At 43.9% G+C, this 18,704-nt stretch overlaps 1 protein-coding gene across 2 annotated transcripts in view; it reads left to right on the top strand.

The window, feature by feature from the left end:
- The window catches only part of NAA25 (N-alpha-acetyltransferase 25, NatB auxiliary subunit), a 54,156-nt gene that overhangs the window by 5,612 nt on the left and 29,840 nt on the right, over positions 1-18,704 (top strand). Inside the window, exons 3-11 of one of the 2 annotated variants that reach the window (XM_075898741.2) lie at positions 170-308; positions 2,575-2,693; positions 7,824-7,898; positions 10,149-10,256; positions 11,456-11,534; positions 12,559-12,670; positions 14,257-14,346; positions 15,788-15,957; positions 18,507-18,619. In XM_075898741.2, coding sequence (XP_075754856.2) covers positions 170-308; positions 2,575-2,693; positions 7,824-7,898; positions 10,149-10,256; positions 11,456-11,534; positions 12,559-12,670; positions 14,257-14,346; positions 15,788-15,957; positions 18,507-18,619 — 1,005 coding nt within the window. The remainder of the gene's footprint in view (positions 1-169; positions 309-2,574; positions 2,694-7,823; positions 7,899-10,148; positions 10,257-11,455; positions 11,535-12,558; positions 12,671-14,256; positions 14,347-15,787; positions 15,958-18,506; positions 18,620-18,704) is intronic. The other variant, XM_089775338.1, reaches the window with a different exon arrangement.

Below are 18,704 nucleotides of genomic sequence, written 5' to 3'. Positions count from 1 at the left end.
ATGAAGTCTTAGATTCTTCAGAAATTGAGGGCAGTCACTTAGACAAGTTCATTTCTTACCATGGACAAGTTTAATTTTTCTCTAATAATGATCTTTTGTTTCAAAATAAAGTTTCTTCTATAGGTGTTGGCAGTGTTTTTTAACAGCTGCTTCTTTATTACATATATAGGTATTAAAAGCGATTGGCTTGCAGAGAACTGGGAAACAAGATGAAGCATTTGCTCTTGCACAAGAAGTAACTGCACTCGAACCCACAGATGACAACTCTTTGCAAGCACTGACTATCCTTTATCGGGAAATGCACAGACGTAGGTTTTTTTGGTTTTACTTTCTCCTGCAAATTTGAACTTTTTGATCATAATTACATAATGTTTCCTCTAGCCTTTCTTTAAAGTTAATTGTCTGGAATTTAAAGGGAAACGTATAAAGTAGAGTTACAAGCATGGGCTCTTTAATAATACAGCCGGTGCCCGACTTACGAACGAGTTACGTATCAGACACTAGGTTGTAACTCAATCTGTTTGTAAGTCAGATTACATTCACTTACATATGGCCGCGCTGTTCATAAGTGCGGATTTCGTTCATAACTCGGGTTCCAGGTGAATAGGAGGTTTGTCGTAAATACGAACAGTCGTAAGTTGATGTGTTCATAACTCGGGGACCAGCTGTAGGTGGTTCAAACGTGGGATTCAGGTGCCCAGTTTGGCACAAAACCATGTAAATGTCCTTTTGACATAAAAATGTCCGTTTGATCATCTTAAATAAAGATGTCCTAGCTAGCTTCTGTTATTGAAAAATGGGTCATAAGTAATTTTAACATGGTATGTTAGTCATAATATCAAACAAGTTCACTCAAACTTACTCCAGCAAAAACAATGTGAAGTTATTGTTAATCTAAATGGGAACAGTGTAAATGGTTAGCAGCTAATATTATATATGAACTTTGAAGAAGCAGTGTAAAATGTATATAGACACAATCAAGGAATTTAGCCCCTCAAAATTACTTTAGAAGTTGTGTTATAGACGTAGAGGGGAAATCCTGACCTCTCCCTTTCCTGTTACTCTTTTGAAAACAATTCCTCTAAATCATGACTTCTTGGGTGGTTCAGTAAACAAAGCTGTGCATGCTTATTGAGAGAAAAAAAGCATACATGATTTGGTTTGTCTGAAGCAGTAAGAGATACCTTAGCACAGCAGTTCACAACCTTTTCAGGTGGGGACCCATTTTGACAATTCAGGAAGACTTGGTGACGCACGGCAATTCAAAAACGGGGGGAGGAGAGAGGACAGAGCCACCTGGGGAGACACTTGGCAACCCTTTTGAAATGTAATGATGACCCATATTTGGGTCCTGACCCATAGATTGGGAAACCCTGCCTTAGCACTATCCTGAGGCTGTCAGTAATGTTTATCAGATTTATTGCAGAAAATGATTGTAGATTGAAATGAGGAGATATAATTGCCTGAGTCCATTTCTTTGATATAACAACCTCTTGTGTCCTTTACTAGTTAATTTCTGGCACATAATCTTTGCTTTGTGAAAGCACCTTTATTGTAATAATATGAAACCCCTTCATATCTGCATTTTCATCTTTATTTCTATAATTCTCAACTTAAAAACCAGAAACATATAAATGTAAAAATAGTTGGATGTGTTATACACAGAAAGTAATCATTCAAGAATATATAAAACCATACTAAATCTTAAAACATTGCATGTATAAAATAGTTTAAACTTGAGGAATTCATTCTGTGCCTTTATGTGAAGAATAATTTGAATTTTAAAAATTCCATTTAGCATAATGATTGTATAATTTCGAATACACTCTTTTTTGGGGTACCAGGGTTTTTTAATGTATAGCATAATCATGCTTTATATATTAGGCGGCAGTTTTCAAACTATGGGTTGAGACTCCAAAGTGTTCATGAACCTGATTTTATCAGGTTGCCAGGACTGTTGTTAAACTTGCTGAGGCTTGGGGCCAAAGTCCCCCAAACTCCTCTCTCTGGGATCGATGCTTTCAGTCCTGGGTGAAGGGGGCTTAGTTACAGGCCCCCCTGCCCAAGGCTAAAGCCCTTTGGCTTAGCTTTGCTCACCCTGCCTCACTCAGTTGGTCTGAGGCTTTGGCACCCATCCTATCCTGTGCCCAGTGTGGTGGGCTCAGGCTTTGGTCCCCCATCCTGAGTCATGTAATAATTTTTGTTATCTGAAGGATCTCATGGTAATGAAGTTTGATAACCACTATACTAGAGGGAGCATCCTTGAAATAGTTTAAACTTGAGGAATTCATTCTGTGTCTTCATAAATCATTTATTTAAAGTATACCATCTCTGCATGACCAAAGTACAAATCTAGAATTGGTGTAATGCCACCAAATAGGTAAACTTGGAAATTTCTGCATGCCTACTATGTATTTGTGGACTTGGGGTGCTAAGGGAGAGAAACTACTTCCTATATGTGTTGAATGTAATTGTATTACCTTGCATAGCATCCCATGTGTTATCTTGAAATAGCTGCTTTATAAATTTATGTCCCAAATGTGCCTGAACTGAAACATCCTGTTTTTGGTTTAGCGGAGTTGGTAACTAAACTTTATGAGGCAGCTGTAAAGAAGGTTCCCAACAGTGAGGAGTATCATTCTCATCTCTTCATGGCCTATGCCAGGGTCGGGGAATACAAGAAAATGCAACAGGTACCTTCTCCCATTTCAGTTACAGTAATTATAGGTGGTGCATTTAACTATAGTGGGGGCAAAGTTCTTAAGATAGAAGTGTGATTTTTGTTTTGTTTCTCCCCCTCGTCCCACTTGATGGCTGCCCATGAAACAAAGAAAATAATAACTAATGTTTCCATAAGGCTCTTCTCTGTATCTATCATACTGTACTAGTGAGCAGCACCTTTTAAAAGTTATATTAATCGTTCTAAAAAGCTGTGATGAAGCAATACTAAAGTTCTACTTCATGAGTCAGTATTTGATACAGTGTTAGTTAGAACCACTACTTAGATTTGTGTTTTTATATACAAGACAGTTGTTTTATTTCCTTTCAAAAAGAAAAAGATAACTTTATGAACTACAGTATGTGGTCTGTACTGATGCAGTATGTTTTGTTGGCCTTCTTGTCCTATTAGGTTCCTGTTGATGCCTATTATCAGAGAGTACTAATACAAATAAGGTAGTGCATTAGGCAGGAGTAGTTAACTTCTCTGAGAGTTCCTGAGGGCCACGGTTTCAAATACTATATAAACGTAAGCTTTTTTTTCTTGCCTGCACTCTTATTTCTAGAAACCAGTATGTAGTTGGACTGTGCAAGTTAGTATTTTGAGAGACAAAAAAGCTTGTTTTTTCTTCACTTGCATCTTGGTTTTCTGCTGGCAAGACACTCTCATGCTTGTTAGTTTTGTTTTTCATCCTTCCCAAATTAGGTGCCTAGAGAATGCCTATAAATGGAAGTCTCTTTTCAAAGTGCGCATTCTCTCCCTTTTTAATGTATAAAAAAGCAGAGGAAATCAAGCAAATTGATTCCAAGCTCTTCCCACTGTACTAGGGTCATGGTACAGAGATTCAAGTGACCTTGTCTACACAACTAAAAAGAGTTGAACAATGGTGATTAATGTCTGTGTGGCCCAGCTGCAAATGGCTCAATTAGAACAGGACTGAATAATTGATGTATATAAGGTATGGACAAACACAAATTGTGGGCAGGCTGTATGAGTGGCCCTCCACCTCAGTGGGCCTCAGCAACTCGTTGAACAAGGGATTCCACCTTCAGCTTTTTGGCCTCCCTGTCTGCCCCTCACTCTGTGCACCTCACACACTGCAACGTTGGAACCCCACACCTACCTGCTCTTCCCCTCCCTCCCAGCACTTTTGGAGCACGCTAATTAGGGATGTTAAATAGAGGTTGGTAAGCTAATCAAGTAGTTGATGTAATTTCCATTGACTACTTGATTAGTCAATAGGGCAACGTCTACACTGCAGGGTTTTTGTGCAAGAAGTCTTTTGCAAAAGAGTTGTTGTGCAAAAGCGCATCCACATCTCAAAGTGCATTGCTTTTGTGCAAGAGAGCGTCCACATTGTATGGATGCTCTTGCGCAAGAAAGCTCTGATCGCCATTCACAGAATGGCCATCAGAGCACCTGTACTTTTTCAGATAGGCTCTTTTTGAGCAAGAAACCCCTACGGAGCGTCAACACGTGCCTTTTCGCTCAAAAACTGTAGCGCAAAAAGGAATTATGCCCTGTAGAAGGTGGCATACCTACATCGCAAAAAGCCCTCTGTTTTGTCGATTGACTGTAGATTTTCTTGCGCAAAAACACTCTTGAGGCGTGGATGCTCTGTGGGTTTTTGCACAAAAACAGCAAAAACCTTGTAGTATAGACGTAGTCTAAAGGGGTTCGCTCTGGCTGTGCTTTTTAAACGTAGTAGGAACCATCAGGCTCTTACTGCATTTAAAAAGCAGAGGTGCAGTGTCTGGGATCCAGCGTGAGCCGTGGAGTCAGTGCTGGGGTGAACTGGCTTTTAAGCTGGCTCCCCCCAGAACCAGCTCCTGCTCTCCCCCTTGCTGCCTTTGATACAGAAGAGGCAAGCACGGTGGGGGGGAGCGACTAGTTGAGTAGTGACTTGACTAGTAGCTTACATCCCTAGCTTAGTACCCACTTCTCCCCCTCCCTCCCAGAGCTGGAATGATGCGAACAGCTGATTTACAGCATTCCCGCTCTGAGAGGGAGAAGTGGGGACAGAGAGGGAATCAGGCTATTTGTATGTTTCAAAAGTGCTGGGAAGGAGCAGGTAAGTGCAAGGTTCTGGTGCCCCACTGAGTGAGGTGTGTGGAAGATGGGGGCAGCCAAGGGAACCACAGGCCTCAGGTTGGGCTACAGGTTGCCCACCATTGATGTATATAGTGACTTATAGAATGATAAGCTTTTTATCAAAAGACTCTTCATAGAAAGCTTGAATCTGTAATGTGGCAAAATCATTATTTGTCACATCTCAGATCTGTCCTGAATTGATAGGTTATTTTAGACTGCTGCTTAAAATAGATCTTATTGTACTAAGTACTTTCAGTATTAATTTAAAAATAGCTGAAGATTTGACCACAGCACCAAGGAATGTATCTAGTTTGCTAATCTCTAAACTTGCTTGATTGTGTTTGTTGCACATTTGACCCACGTCAGCCAGACTGAAATCTCAAAACAGCCAACTACATCCTATACCAACCTCCAGCAAGCTGAGACATTGCACTGGTATATGCCTTCAGAGTGCTATATAGCAATATGGAAGAGATCTGTCTGTTTGACATACCTATTGGTGAATATCAAAACAATTTTGGATTTACAATTTTTGCATATTAAAAGGGCCAGATTTTAGTTTGATATGTGGTAGATGATGCCTATGTGAGGGAATGTTTGAAATAGAATAACTTCCATTCTAAGTTAAGTGATTTGGCTATGTGTTGATATTTAGAGCTATATTTTCCAAGTATGCATTTTCTCAGCTGTCTCTTGTGCCACATGCCTTCAAAATCTGAACACATGTATGTACAAGTTAAAAATGTTCAAGTGCAGGTGTTTACATTAATAAAGTGTAGACTTGGTTGTGTGTATGTGATTGAAACTGTGCACAAATGGAAACCAGAACTGAAAACTTTTCCCTTGGTCTGCAGAAGTATGTAGTGTGTGCATGAACGTGCACATCCTGTATCTAAACCAATAGACCAATGGTCTTCAACTTTTATATGCCCAAGATCCAGGTTTGAAGGGCAACCCAGGATTTTCCACACCCTTTCTCTGAAGCCCCTCTGAAGTTTTAAGGTGCTGGCTCTGGAAGGGGGCTCAGGGCTCACTCCATCCTCGCTTTTTTCATTGCTTATTGTCCCATACCCTCGCAGGGACAAGGGATTGAGTTTCAGGAATGGGTGTGGGCTCTGGGCTGAGGCAAAAGGGTTTGCAGAGTGGGAAACGTCTCCAGGCTGAGCCTGAGGCAGAGGGTTGGGGTGCAAGAGGTACGGGGGTGCTGGGTTAGAGGGGGCTCAGTGCTAGTGCAAGAGCTCAATGGTGCTGATTCTTTGAGAGGGCTCAATGCTGCAGCAGGTGATTGGAGTGCAAGAGGGGTGCAAGGGAATATGGGGTGCATGCTGGCTTTCAGAGTAAGGTCAGGGCTGGGGCAGAGGGGTGGGATGCAGTAGGGGGTTTTAAGGTGCTGGCTCTGGAAGGGGGCTCAGGGCTAGGGTTTGGAGTACAGGAGGAAGTAATGGGGTGCTGGTACTGGCTCCTGAAGGGTTCTGGGGTGTGGCCTCCTGCTGGGCTACACCTACTGTGGGTGGCTTCCACTTGGCAGCTTGGTGAGGTTAAGGGAAGCTGCTCCGGCCCCACACCACTTCTGGAATGGATCAACATGTGTCTGTGGCCCTAGTGCTCTATGCTCTGCCCCCTCTGCCTTCCCTTTCCCAGCCCATGGGAGCTGTGAGGATGGTTCTTACATGCAGAAGCAGCATGCACACACACACAGCTCCACCTGCTGCTTCTGGGAGCTGTCCATAGGTGTGGGGCCATGGCAGGCCATAGCAGCAGCCCCGTTCCACTCCCAGAAATTGCAATTGACTGGTAGAGTCCTCAGGATCTACCCGTCAGTTGTAGTCTACTGGTTGGCAACCACTGCTAAAGACGCTTTGAATAATGATTGCTCTGGAAATGCCTTTCCATGCTAGCTGAAGCAGTAATACACTTTAAGAAACAAGCAGCAGCTGATGGAGGGAGAGAAACTGTGTCACTACCAATATAAAGCCGGGTGAAGGGTGTTTCCTAGGGCAGCATTTCCCAATTGCCAGTCAGTTGACTGCCGGGCCACTGTGGCTATTGGAGCTCAAGCCTGCTGTTCCCAGTGGCTCAGTTCCTGCAGCCGTGCTGGCTCAGGCAGTGGCAGCAGGAGGCCTCTCACTTCTACTTCCCCACTCCGTGCTTGTGGAGGAAGGAGGTGCGAAGAAGTAGGGAGCATGTGTGCCACCAGCGGCTGCTCTCCCTGCTTGCACAGCTGTTTTCGGCAGGAGTAGAAGGTGCCTCTCTAGGACTTTGTGCTCCAGCCGCTGCCTGTGCAGCCGCTTTTGCCGCTGGCGGCACTGGGGCTGAGGTGGAGCAGGAGGGGCCTCCCCAAGGCTCCCGCTACAGCCCTCCACTTGTGTGCCTGCTTTTGCTGGCAGCAGCACAGGGGCTGAGGCATCTCTCTCCCTCCTTCCCCCTGTAATGGTGGCCAGCCCGGGCCCTGTGCTCTCCCTTCCACCCCTGGGGGTGCAAGACACACTTGGGAAGGGAGGGAGCACAAAGGATAAACACTCTCCCTGGTCACACAGCAGTAATGACCACTCTGTCTAGATTGGGCAGCCTTGGTTTGGGAAGTGTGGGAGTGTGTTGGGTGCAAATGAGGGGATGTGTGAGGGCTGCAGGGGTCAGAGATTAAAGGGTCAAAGGGCACGGGGCGTTGCAGTGGGAGTCAAAGGGTGTAAGGCACTGGGGAGCAAGGGGCTGGATTGAGGCTATGCAGATGGTAAACTTTTTTTTAATATTTGCATAATAAATATGCAAATGTACAAACAAAATGTTACCGGTCCACAAAATGTTTGTGCATGGGCTTGCTGGTCCATGGCATAAAAAATGGTTGTGAGCCACTGTCCTAGGGAATTTATATTTAGTTGGGGTGGTTAAATTCTTATCTGGTCACTAATCCTCAGGAATGTTGTCTTTATTGTCATCACTCTTTCACTTTCTATGATGCAGCTTATAAATTGAAGCATTTTGAAATGATGGATGCATGTCTTACATTTTTCAGGCTGGAATGGCACTTTATAAAATTGTCCCCAAAAACCCTTACTACTTTTGGTCTGTGATGAGCTTAATTATGCAGGTGAGTACAGCGTTGGGATTGAATTAAAGACTTGAACAGTGGCTGTACTGATAGCATTGAGATGTTCTGGGTGTTGACACATTATGAAGAATACACAGTAGCTTTCTTGAATAAGCTGGCTGGTGCCCGCTAACATTGTAGGGTGCTTCTGTTTCTATGTAGTGTCAGCATAAACACTGACCCTTCCTCAAATCTGTATTTTCTGTATGGTCCAGAAATTAACCTGGTATTGTCTGCCTCCTAGATGTCAAGATTCCTACAACAATAAAAAGTAAAATGTTCTTTGTTGCATTAGCACAGATAACAGTCTTGAGTGTTAATCCAGCTTCCTGACAGACCTTGTTTAGGCAAAGAATCGTAGTATGCTAGAACTGGAAGGGACCTTGAGAGGTCATCAAGTCAAGTCCCCTGCCCTCTTAGAGACTGGACCGAGCACCATGACAGATTTTATCTAACCTGCTTTTAAATATATCCAATGATAAAGATTCCATAACCTCCCTAGGCAATTTATTCCAGAGCTTAACCATCCTGACAGGAAGTTTTTCCTAAGATCCAAAATAAACTTCCCTTGCTGCAATTTAAGCCTGTTTCTTCTTCCCCTATCCTCAGAGGCTAAGGAGAACCTTTTTCTCCCTCCCCCTTGTAACTCCCTTTTTGTGTCTATTTTATGGACCTTAGAGTGGCTAAGCTGCACTGCTGTAGCTGCACCACTATAAGATTGTTCTATGACAACAGGAAGGAGCTTTCCAGCCAGCACAATTAAACCACCCTCAACAAGTGGTGGTAGCTGTGCTGGCAGGTGTGTGTCCCCTGCAAAAATAGCACTGTCTATGCCAGCGCTTTTGCCAGTGAAAGGCAAGATTCACACCCCTGAAGTGCAAGTGTAGATGCAGCCTTAGTCAAGCAAAAAAAAAAAAAAAGCATGGAAACTGTAATTGTCTTTACTATACTTTAAAATAGTTTTCTCTGTGGGATGACCTCTGAGTCCTACGGGAACATGCCCCACCTCAACCCGAGGGCCCACATGGAAGGCTGGGGCTGCCTACTGCCCCACCCCTCCCCTTCCCAGCAGGGGGAGGGAAGCAGGACTTGGGGTGACGTGGCCAAGGCTCTCCTGGCACATGGGAGGAAAGCTGGACCTGGGAGCAATGCCACCTGGCTGTTGGAGTAAGTTAGGCCACGGCGGAGGAGAGGGATAAGAGGGCCCTGGCTGGCAGGAGGAAGGGACAAGAGGGCTCTGGCAAGTGGGGGTGTTAAGAGGACCCTGATGGGCAGAGGGGAGGAAAAAAGGGTCCTGGTGGGTGGAGAAAGGGAGAGACAAAGGGCCAAGGCTGGTGTGGCTGCAGCATGACCCTTCCCGGTGGCCAGGGTGGGAGCCATGGTTGTCTTTGTGGGGACTTGGGTGGGGGTAAGTGGAGGCACATGGGAGCCACGTGACCTCTCAGGGGCTTTGTTGGGGGAGACGTGTGGGAGTCGCAGAGCCTTGCGGGTGCCTGGGTGGAGGCAGGGAGGTGCACAGGACTTGTTCGGCATCTCCAGGGTGAAGTGGGCACATGGGAATTGCGCAGCCTTGCCCCTTGCCAGCTGGGGACAGAGCCATGCCGCCTTCCCCCTCCCTATCAGAGGGAGAGGTCCAGGAGTTGCCCCTCTTTTCCCTTCTCCTCTCCCCCCTCCTCCCCCAGAGAGAGAGACCTAGGCCAGTGTCAGTCCAGCTCAACACAATCCCCCCCCTCTTGGCAGCTGGAGGGAGGGAACTGGGCCCACCACGGCCTCAGTTCAGCACACAAATCCCCTTCCAGTGGCTGGAGTGGTGAGAGGCAAGGCAGGCCAGGGCTGCTATACCTCGACCTGGCCCTCCCTGGCAGCTGGGGAAGAGCTGGGGCTGCTTACCTGAGGAGAAGGAGGTTGGCAAGCACAGCAAACGGGGGCACTGCCCCCGAGTATGCTTTGAAATAATGTAGTTGTACAGGAAATGAATCCACTAAATGGCTAATGTATTTTTATTGATAACACTCCTTTTACATTTTTCTGAGACTCCGGTTGTGAAGCATGAGCATTTCTTTGTATCATCAGGTGCTTATCCAAGCTGCATGGTTTACAAACCACAGTGTCCATGCATGTAACTGGTTATTATTTCTTGGGTTGTTGCATGTGCAGTATTTCCCCTCTGATGAAAAAATTAATTTTGAGTTGAACAATATGAAAGGCTGATGAATTGCTATGCTACAGTGATTCTTTTCTCTCCTCTAGTCTATTTCAGCACAGGATGAAAAGCTCTCCAAAACTATGTTTTTACCCTTAGCTGAAAGAATGGTGGAAAAAATGGTGAAGGAGGATAAGATTGAAGCTGAGGCTGAAGTAAGATTTGCGGATGTTTTCTGTTTGGTTTGCTCATTGTTAGTGCATTTTGTGAATTTTATGTTGTGCTAACAATATAGCTTAATGACTTTATATAGCATACCTAATACTGAATCTTGTTCCCATTATGGTGCTCTAATTTTCTTTAGTATTAAGTATACCAAATAAACACTTGCTGGTGATCCAGGAGAGTGGGCTGGACAGTGTTGGCTAAGGAACCCATAAGATAAAAACAGAATTCCATGCCTCAGAAAAACTTGCAAACTTAATAAAGAGATATTGCAGGCAGGGAGTCAAGTTTTCATTTTAAACAGTAGTAGTAGTAGAGACTGTCGCAGTAGTAACTTCTCAAGAGCTGACTCTGAGAAAACAAAAAAGGTAAGATTCTTTCAAAGGACTGTGAGTGAAATACATATCAGCTACGTCTAGACTGGCCACATAAGACGGAATAGGCATGCAAAGCAGGCAAGTCAGAATAGGGAAATCCGCGGGGGATTTAAATATCCCCCGCGGGATTTAAATAAACATGGCCGCCGCTTTTTTTCCGGCTTGGGGAAAAGCCGGAAAAGAGCGTCTAGACTGGCGCGATCCTCCGGAATAAAGCCCTTTTCCGGAGGATCTCTTATTCCTACTTGCTTTATTCCGAAGGATCGCGCCAGTCTAGACGCTCTTTTCCAAGCCGGGAAAAAAGCGGTGGCCATGTTTATTTAAATCCCGCGGGCGATATTTAAATCCCTGCAGATTTCCCTATTCTGACTTGCCTGCTTTGCATGCCTATTCTGTCTTATGTGGCCAGTCTAGACGTAGCCATCCTGTTCACTTTTTATTCAGTTACACATCTTGGTCATGCTTGCTGGGGTTCTCCTCTTGGTCAAACAAAGCAATGTGGTCAGCAGCTTTTGTAGAGGAGCATAAGAAATGAAAGGGAGAAGAAGAGTGTGACAGTAGATGTGGTGGAATTGTGAAGAGTTCATTGCTAGATGAAGTGATTCCTTTGTAGTGTTTGTAAAGCCCCAGGGATTCTTTGGGATAAAGGGTGCTAAATTAAATTCTTGAATTTTCCTCTCTGATGGCTGTTAGTTTTCAGGCAGCATTGACTTTCTCCTCTTCTTCACAACAGAATCACAAACTGTTTTTATTTCCACTTTTCACTTGCTTTAGTTCCAAATGTCAGTGTATCCAAATCTCTTTCTTCTAAGGTTGAACTCTACTACATGATACTGGAACGTTTGGAGAAGTATCAGGAAGCCTTGGATGTTGTTAGAGGAAAACTAGGAGGTAATTTATCTTTCAGTATATTTGGTCAATTAACAATCCCAGCTGTGTGGAGGTTTGGCAGTGTTCTTGCTTTTATCCCAGGTCTTTTTTTGGGGACTTGTACTATGGTGATTTACTTAATTTACACATGTAATAGCTGTAAATTAATGAGTACCAGTAACATACATTGAACCCAATTCTGTAGATGCTACTGAGAAAGAGGAGTTGTCCCACTAGTTTCGTTACACTGCTTGTGATGTCATTCACTACACTCAGGAGTGTCTGCAGCATCAGTTTCATTTTAAGTGTTAAAGTAGCAGCATGTCATACAAAGGGCAATTATCCGATTAACATAACTGGACCCACAAAACCCAGCTTGTCAGCTTAGAAACATTATACCCTCTCATCCTAGATGATTTTAGGGCTTTCTTTTTCTACCACAAAAATTCATCTGTATCTTAAGAGCAGCCAGTATATCAAGATTCTAGCCAGACGCTACAATTCTGCACTAAGTCTTATGTATTTTCAAGTTAGGGTTTTGCACCATAGGCCCAGCAGCTTCTGAGCCATATTTCTAGCAGAAAAAGGAGGGTAGCTGTATTACTGAGAAAATAATTTTAATAGTTTTAGTCCCTTCTTACGCCATATGTTGACCAGTAAACAGGCATAAAACGTTTTCTTTCTAATCACAGGATCAGCACTTTCCTCAGCTGGAAAGTATGTGCTGATCCAGCAAAGAGTTTCAGCACTGATGCACTTGTTGAGGTGCCAGTCCTTAAAAATAACGTTAAGTCTCCCCACTTTTCAATAACAAAGCACTCATTTCTAGCACCCTTGATCTGCAAGATATAAGACCTTAAATCTGCTACTGACTTCTTGGTTCAGCTATGCTTTTTGGCATAGGTCCTGGACTTCAGTCCTGGCCCATCAGTTTCAGAGAAGAATGTGTTTTTCTCTTTTGCTTCCTGTGTAGGATAAGAGAATGTTTTATTCTGAAAGTTAAGGAAAAAATATTGAAATAAATTTACAACTATTTCTGATTTAGAGAAGTTGACCAGTGAGCTCCAGAGTCGAGAGAATAAGTGTATGGCAATGTATAAGAAGCTGTTCAAGTGGCCAGAATGCAATGCACTGTCTAGGAGGTTGCTCCTGAAAAAGTAAGTTGAAATTTCAGCTGTCATTTAAAAATAGAAAATGAGAAACATGGGCAGTTAAACATGGGCAGTTAAGTGCTTGTTGTCTTCTTTCATTCCTGCGATAGCAAGCATGTGTAGTAGTTGAAGTAGCAGAAAAGTTAGGATGGCTGTAGAATATTCAGATCTATCCTGCTGATTCACTCTGTGACCTTGGACAAACCTCTTCACTGCTGTACCTCAGCTAACTGTCTCTCACAGCATTAAAATTGTTTTGAGATCCTCTGATGGAAGGTGATATAACTGCAAATTATCATTAGTTGATATAGCTCTGCTAACTTTCACCGTGGACAAGTGAATTATACAACATTTGCCTTCCTGAAATAAACTCATTTCAGTCTATTTCCAGAGACTGGAAGTAGCTTATTGTCCAACATGCTAATTTTCAGGAAAAAATGCAAACTTGTACTTAAATTCCGTTTCCTATTACAATTATTTCCTACAACCTGGTTCTCTTAATCTGCCAGGCTTAATCTGTGGCTGATTTACACTGCAGCTTAAGGCAATATATGTACATTGTTCAGGGGTGTGAAAATGAACCCCCCTGAGTAACACAAGTTACACTGATCTAAAACAGTGCCCACACTGTTATATTGGAAGGAGACTCCCACTGACACAGCTTCCTCCTCTCACAGGAGTGAAATAATTATTTTGAATTAAGATCATCATCCTGTGGGAATAGCATGTCTTCACCAAATGTGCTGCAGTGGTGCAGCTGCTCCCATATAGCTCAGTAGTGTAGACTTACTCTTTGAAATTCATCAGCTGCTTTGAACAGGGCAGGGCAGTATATCCGAACAGAACAAATGAGGAGGATCAGATCTGCCTCTGAGAGCAGTCCTGAGGATTTGTTTGTTGTAAGGACGAGGATACAGTTAATGAAATTATAGGGAATCCTGTGTGAAGCTGCCATCCAAAGATCAGAAAAAAACATGTTACTTAGAAGTATTTCTTTAGCAAAAGGTTAAACATAACTACACTGGAAATCCTGGAGTGACATTAAAGCACCTGTTTAGAAAAATGTTTGTCCGGAAAGGAGGGGAAACAGTGACCTAGCAACAGCTAAGGTAATTACAACTGAAACATTAGCTTGAAATTGAAAATTTTTCTATTTACATTGTGCATTTGCAGCACTTTTACTAGTTTGTTGATGGTTAGATCAGATGCATTCCCTAGCTCCTGTGTTAGCAATTTGGTGGCACTACTATTGTTCCTGCTCTCTCCTTTTTTGGAAAGACCTTTTGTAAAAGCTAATCAGAGTCAAAATCCTTTTTTAAAAAATTGTAAAAAAACCTTAAAATATAAATCTTGACAAAACTGTATGAGAAACTCGAATTTCTTTAAATAATTTGGTATTAAAAACTTCAGGTTAACAGTGCTCCTTTAAGACGGGAAATTTTCTAGTGAAAATGACTGTTAGTGTGAGTATTTCCTCTGTTTTAATTGTTCTGTCATTTGCAAGATCTAACTGTTTTTGAAATAGAGTAAACTTGTATCTGTGAGTAACATTATTTGCATTTTTCTTAATTTTGCTCCTTGCCTGTTTATAGCTCAGATGATTGGCAATTCTATATAATGTACTTTGATTCAGTCTTTCAACTCATTGACAAATCCTGGACTCCTCCAGCAGAAGGAGAGCAGTAAGTTAATTACTATCTCTGAAGGTGTCTTTTTTCTTTGCACTGTAGATGCCAAAGTCATAGTTTGTGTCCTTTGATAGTTGTACTTTAGTGCATATATTGGCAACTTTTAGGTAGTCTAGGGCCACAGAACCCTCTAAAATACCGTATTTTCCGGCATATAAGGCGACTGGGAGTATAAGATGACCACCTAATTTTTTAGTTAAAAGATAGGGTTTCGTCTTATACCCCAGCGCCCTTCCGCCTCCTTTGCTCCCGGTGTCCCTGGTCTGCTGGAGACGGTCCCCAGCAGACCAGAGGCACCGGGAGCAAAGCCACAGCAGCTTTGCAAAGCCTCAGGGGAAGCCGGCGGCGGGGCATCCCAGGCGCACCTGGGATGTATACCCAGCGTACAAGACGACCCCTGATTTTTGGGGGATGTTTTTTAACATCAAAAATCGTCTTGTACGCCGGAATATACGGTAATTAGTGGGCTGAGGTATGACACTCAGGGTCCTTCCCTTTCCCCCCCGCCCCCCACAGAGTGGGGGAGAGATTGTCCTATGGCAACAGCTCCTGTCCCTCAGGGCTGTGCTCCTCTCCTTGCTCCACTCTCAGTTATGTCTACACTGCTGGTGGGGGACAAGTTTCAGAAAAAGGTATGCAAATTTGCATACCTTTTTCAGATTCTTTTTTCAGAAGAAGCTTTTCCGACATTTGGCCCATCTACACAGGACCAAATATTGGAAAAACATCCTATTTTGGAAGAGCCCTTATTTCTCATAAAATGAGGAATACAGTGCTTCCAAAAGTGTGCGTCTGCTTTTCTGAAAAAAATTTCGGAAGAGCAGATGTGTTCCCTGGATGCAGCAGAGTTTTTCCAGGATACGGAGATATCCAGGAAAAAATTCCATAGTGTAGACATAGCCCCCGTTGGCTTTCACCACAGAGTCAATGTAACACATGCATAGTCAGGATTCCCTCCCACTTCAATGTGATGCCATGTCTCCTTCCTGACCCTGGCACTTCCAGGTTGCGGTGGTCAAAATAGAACGAGTTGGCAGGCCAGATTACAGACCCCAAGCTGCCAGTTTCCCATTCCTGCTTTAGTGTATCCAGTATAAGTAAATGGTTAATGTAAATGCATCCTATGTGGAGCTCCTATTTCAAGTGTCGTCATGGTTGTTGGCAGATACTGTGACCCAGCTTCTTAGCTATGGAAGCTGGTCCTTGTTGCAAGATGGCACTGACCCCCTTTGGAAGCAGGTGTATAATGCTAGTTTTGACTTTATTAGTGCTTCCATAACCTGCTTCCTTAATGGGTCTTAGTCAGAGAGTCTGTTGAACCTGGTAGCCTTGAAGGAGTGCTGCTAAGGCATGCTTACCACTTAATAACAGAACTTCAGAAATGGGAATGATGCAATAAAACTTGAAATCAATACTCCTTTCTTTAACTGCCCAGCTCTTTGGAGGGAGAAGTGCATTATTCTACAGAGCAAGCTGTGAAATTTGTAGAGGAGAGGATAACAGAAGAAGCTAAGAACTCTCGGCCACTTCGGGGACCCTACTTAGCCAAGTTGGAGTTGATTAGACGTTTGCGGCACAGAGGTTGTAATGATGAATATAAACTAGGTAAGAGCCACTAATTAGATGATAAATTAAACCTTAAGGGAGTGAACACTAGCCTAGAGCAAGCTCCTTATGCTACGATCATCAATTTAGTAGTGCCTGATGTAAATTGTATGCAGGGATTGCGTGCATAAATCTTGATGAAAGGTAAAGAGAACACCAAGTATTATTCTTATAACAATTCTAGAATGTTTTAGAGCTTTTAAAACAAAGATTTTTGGGGAGATTTCAGAGGTTCCTAATGGGTTTAGGAACACAAATCTAGTGATTTTTCACTAGCTGATACTACTTTGGGCTCTTCGGCAGCCGTGTTAATGGGAACAGTAATATTTCTTAAATGCACTTATTTGGTGGTTTCATCTCTCTCTCTCCTCTCTCTCATTTATATATTTAAAGTTTTCCTGTGGGATGTATGAATGACATCATCATGTCACTCTGCGTACCATAGGCTCTCTGCCCTGACACTGTTTGGGGACCTGCAAAGCCACTTAGCAGCCTAGCCTGGACAGATTCCGCCTCCCAAAGGTCCTGCCTGCAGCCTTTCGGGCAGCCCCCAGCCCAGGAGCTGCTTCAGCTGTTGCGAGGCTCAGGTCTCAGGAGAAGCACTAGCTACAGGGGAAGACACCTACACCCCCTCCCCCACCACCTTCCTGCTGCCTCATTTTCTGCCGTGCCTTGAGTGACCGTGTTCTGAGCCCATCGCCAAGCCGCCCCCAGTGAGACCCAAGCTCAGACTGGCTCCCTCTCACCCAGCCACACAGGGGCTGCAGCAGCAAGTGGCACTTCTGCAAGGCAGCGCCAGGCAGCACTGACCTGAGTAGCTCTGGCCCTATTTGCCTAGCGCTGCAGCCCTTCATTCTCCCTCCTTTCCCGCGTAGTTGGAGCACTAGCACTGTCTTCCTGCTGGAGGTGGGGTGAGAGAGAGCCCCAAGCCTCACTGTGCAAGGAAGAAACTCTCCCCCTCCCCCCCCCCTCCCAGGTTGGGGAAACAGCAGCATGTGCGTGCGCTGTCTGGATCCTTTCCCTGACTCCCATTGGCCAGAATCCGCCTAATGGGAGCAGCGGAAAGCTGTGCCTGGGACTGATGCACAGCCCAAAGACCAGTAAGTGCCCCCCAACCCTTTCACCACCTCCAGCCAGACAACCTCCTCCCAGCCCATTCCTGCCCCCTTCTCTCTGGCCAGATACCATGTACCCAACCCACTCCTACCCCCACGCCTGCTCCTGCGTCCTACCCTCCCATCCAGACTTCGCACCCTCAGCCCCTCCTGAACCTCACCGCCTTCCCATCTCCATCCCTGTTACACTATTGCAGCCCTATCCCACACACTGAACCCAACATTTTTGGCCCAACCCAGAGCCAGGGGGGCTCTCAAAATCCAATAACCCTAGAGCCCCAGAAGAGTTAATCTGGCCTGACACCTTGAACCTCAGTCCTACCTCTCCTCCCCTCATGGGGCTGGAGCACCAGGAGTGTGAAGTGTTTCAGTTGGGGGCCACATCAGTGAGGGCTGGGGGTTTTTAAAGGGGCTTTTTTCCCTCTTCTCACTTCTGTGGTCCCCAACCAATTTTTTTATGTGGGTCAGTAGTCCCCAACCCAAAAAAGGTTCCCCACCATTCTCATTAATGAAGACAATGTTGAAACCTTTTTCTGTTGGACATATTTTACTTCATTTAAAATGAAGCTTGGTCAGCAAGGCTCCAATTGGGGCCCAGCCCCCATCTGCTCTCAGCATCTTGTCCCTGGTCCCAATCCTGGGACAGGTCCCACTGTCCAGCCTCCATCTGGCCACAGAAAGGGCTGGTGGTGGCCCCCTGCCTGCTGCGGCCTGGGTAGCAGGAGAGGTCACGTTCTAGCTGCAGCAGACAGAGGGTGGTTGGCGGGCATGGCAAGCAGCCCCCTAGTGGTTTTAAAAAAACATTTTTTGTGAGTGGAAAAAGAGAATGCAGTTTAACATTAGCAAGATTTCTGCAGGCCCTATTTAAATTAACTTATTTTTCCTGCAAGAAAGTAAATTTTATTAGCTAAATTGTGCATTAGTAGCTTACAATATTCTTCTGATTTTTTTTTTTTTAATCTCACTCTATCAGTTGGGTTAGATTTTTTTTTAATTGATTGTAAGATCCAAAGTGGAATTATTATGATTTATTAATCACTGATAATTTTGAACATAAGAAAGTTTACACTTTCGGGACTGAACATTTCTCATAGATCTAGAGCTCTCCCAGCCTAAATATTTTTTGTATTTAATAATTTTGACAGAAAATGCTTATTTTAGTGCTGGATATTGTGGGTGTTTGTGTCAAACAGTAATTATTTAATGATAGTCTAAAATGTTCTCAAACATTTTTTCTTACTTCGTCAACTGCAAATTTTTGTTATCAGTGGAAATATTTTTTCTTCAGTTTGTATGTGTGGTGAAACAGATGCTTACCAATATTCACCAATAAAAATCTAATCCCTACAAGCCTTGTTCTATTATTGACTTTGTTTCTAATTGAGCTTTAAAAGAATTGAAAACTGGCGACTTTATGATGAGTTTATTTGCTAGGTGACCCAGAAGAACTAATGTTCCAGTACTTCAAAAAGTTTGGAGACAAACCCTGCTGTTTCACTGATCTCAAAGTGTTTGTGGATCTTCTCCCACCCACCCAGTGTAAAAAGGTAAGAACATCAGCATTGGGTGAAGTAAAAGAGAAGTGCTGGAGACTTCTGAGAGCACCAGCTGTTTGCCAAACACAGCTTTTGA

Source organism: Pelodiscus sinensis, chromosome Z (genome assembly GCF_052426305.1).
Source record: "Pelodiscus sinensis isolate ZL-2025 chromosome Z, ASM5242630v1, whole genome shotgun sequence".
NCBI classification, from domain to species: Eukaryota; Metazoa; Chordata; order Testudines; family Trionychidae; genus Pelodiscus; species Pelodiscus sinensis.
The sequence above is the reverse complement of the archived record's forward strand: the minus strand, read 5'-3'. Positions and strand labels throughout refer to the sequence as shown.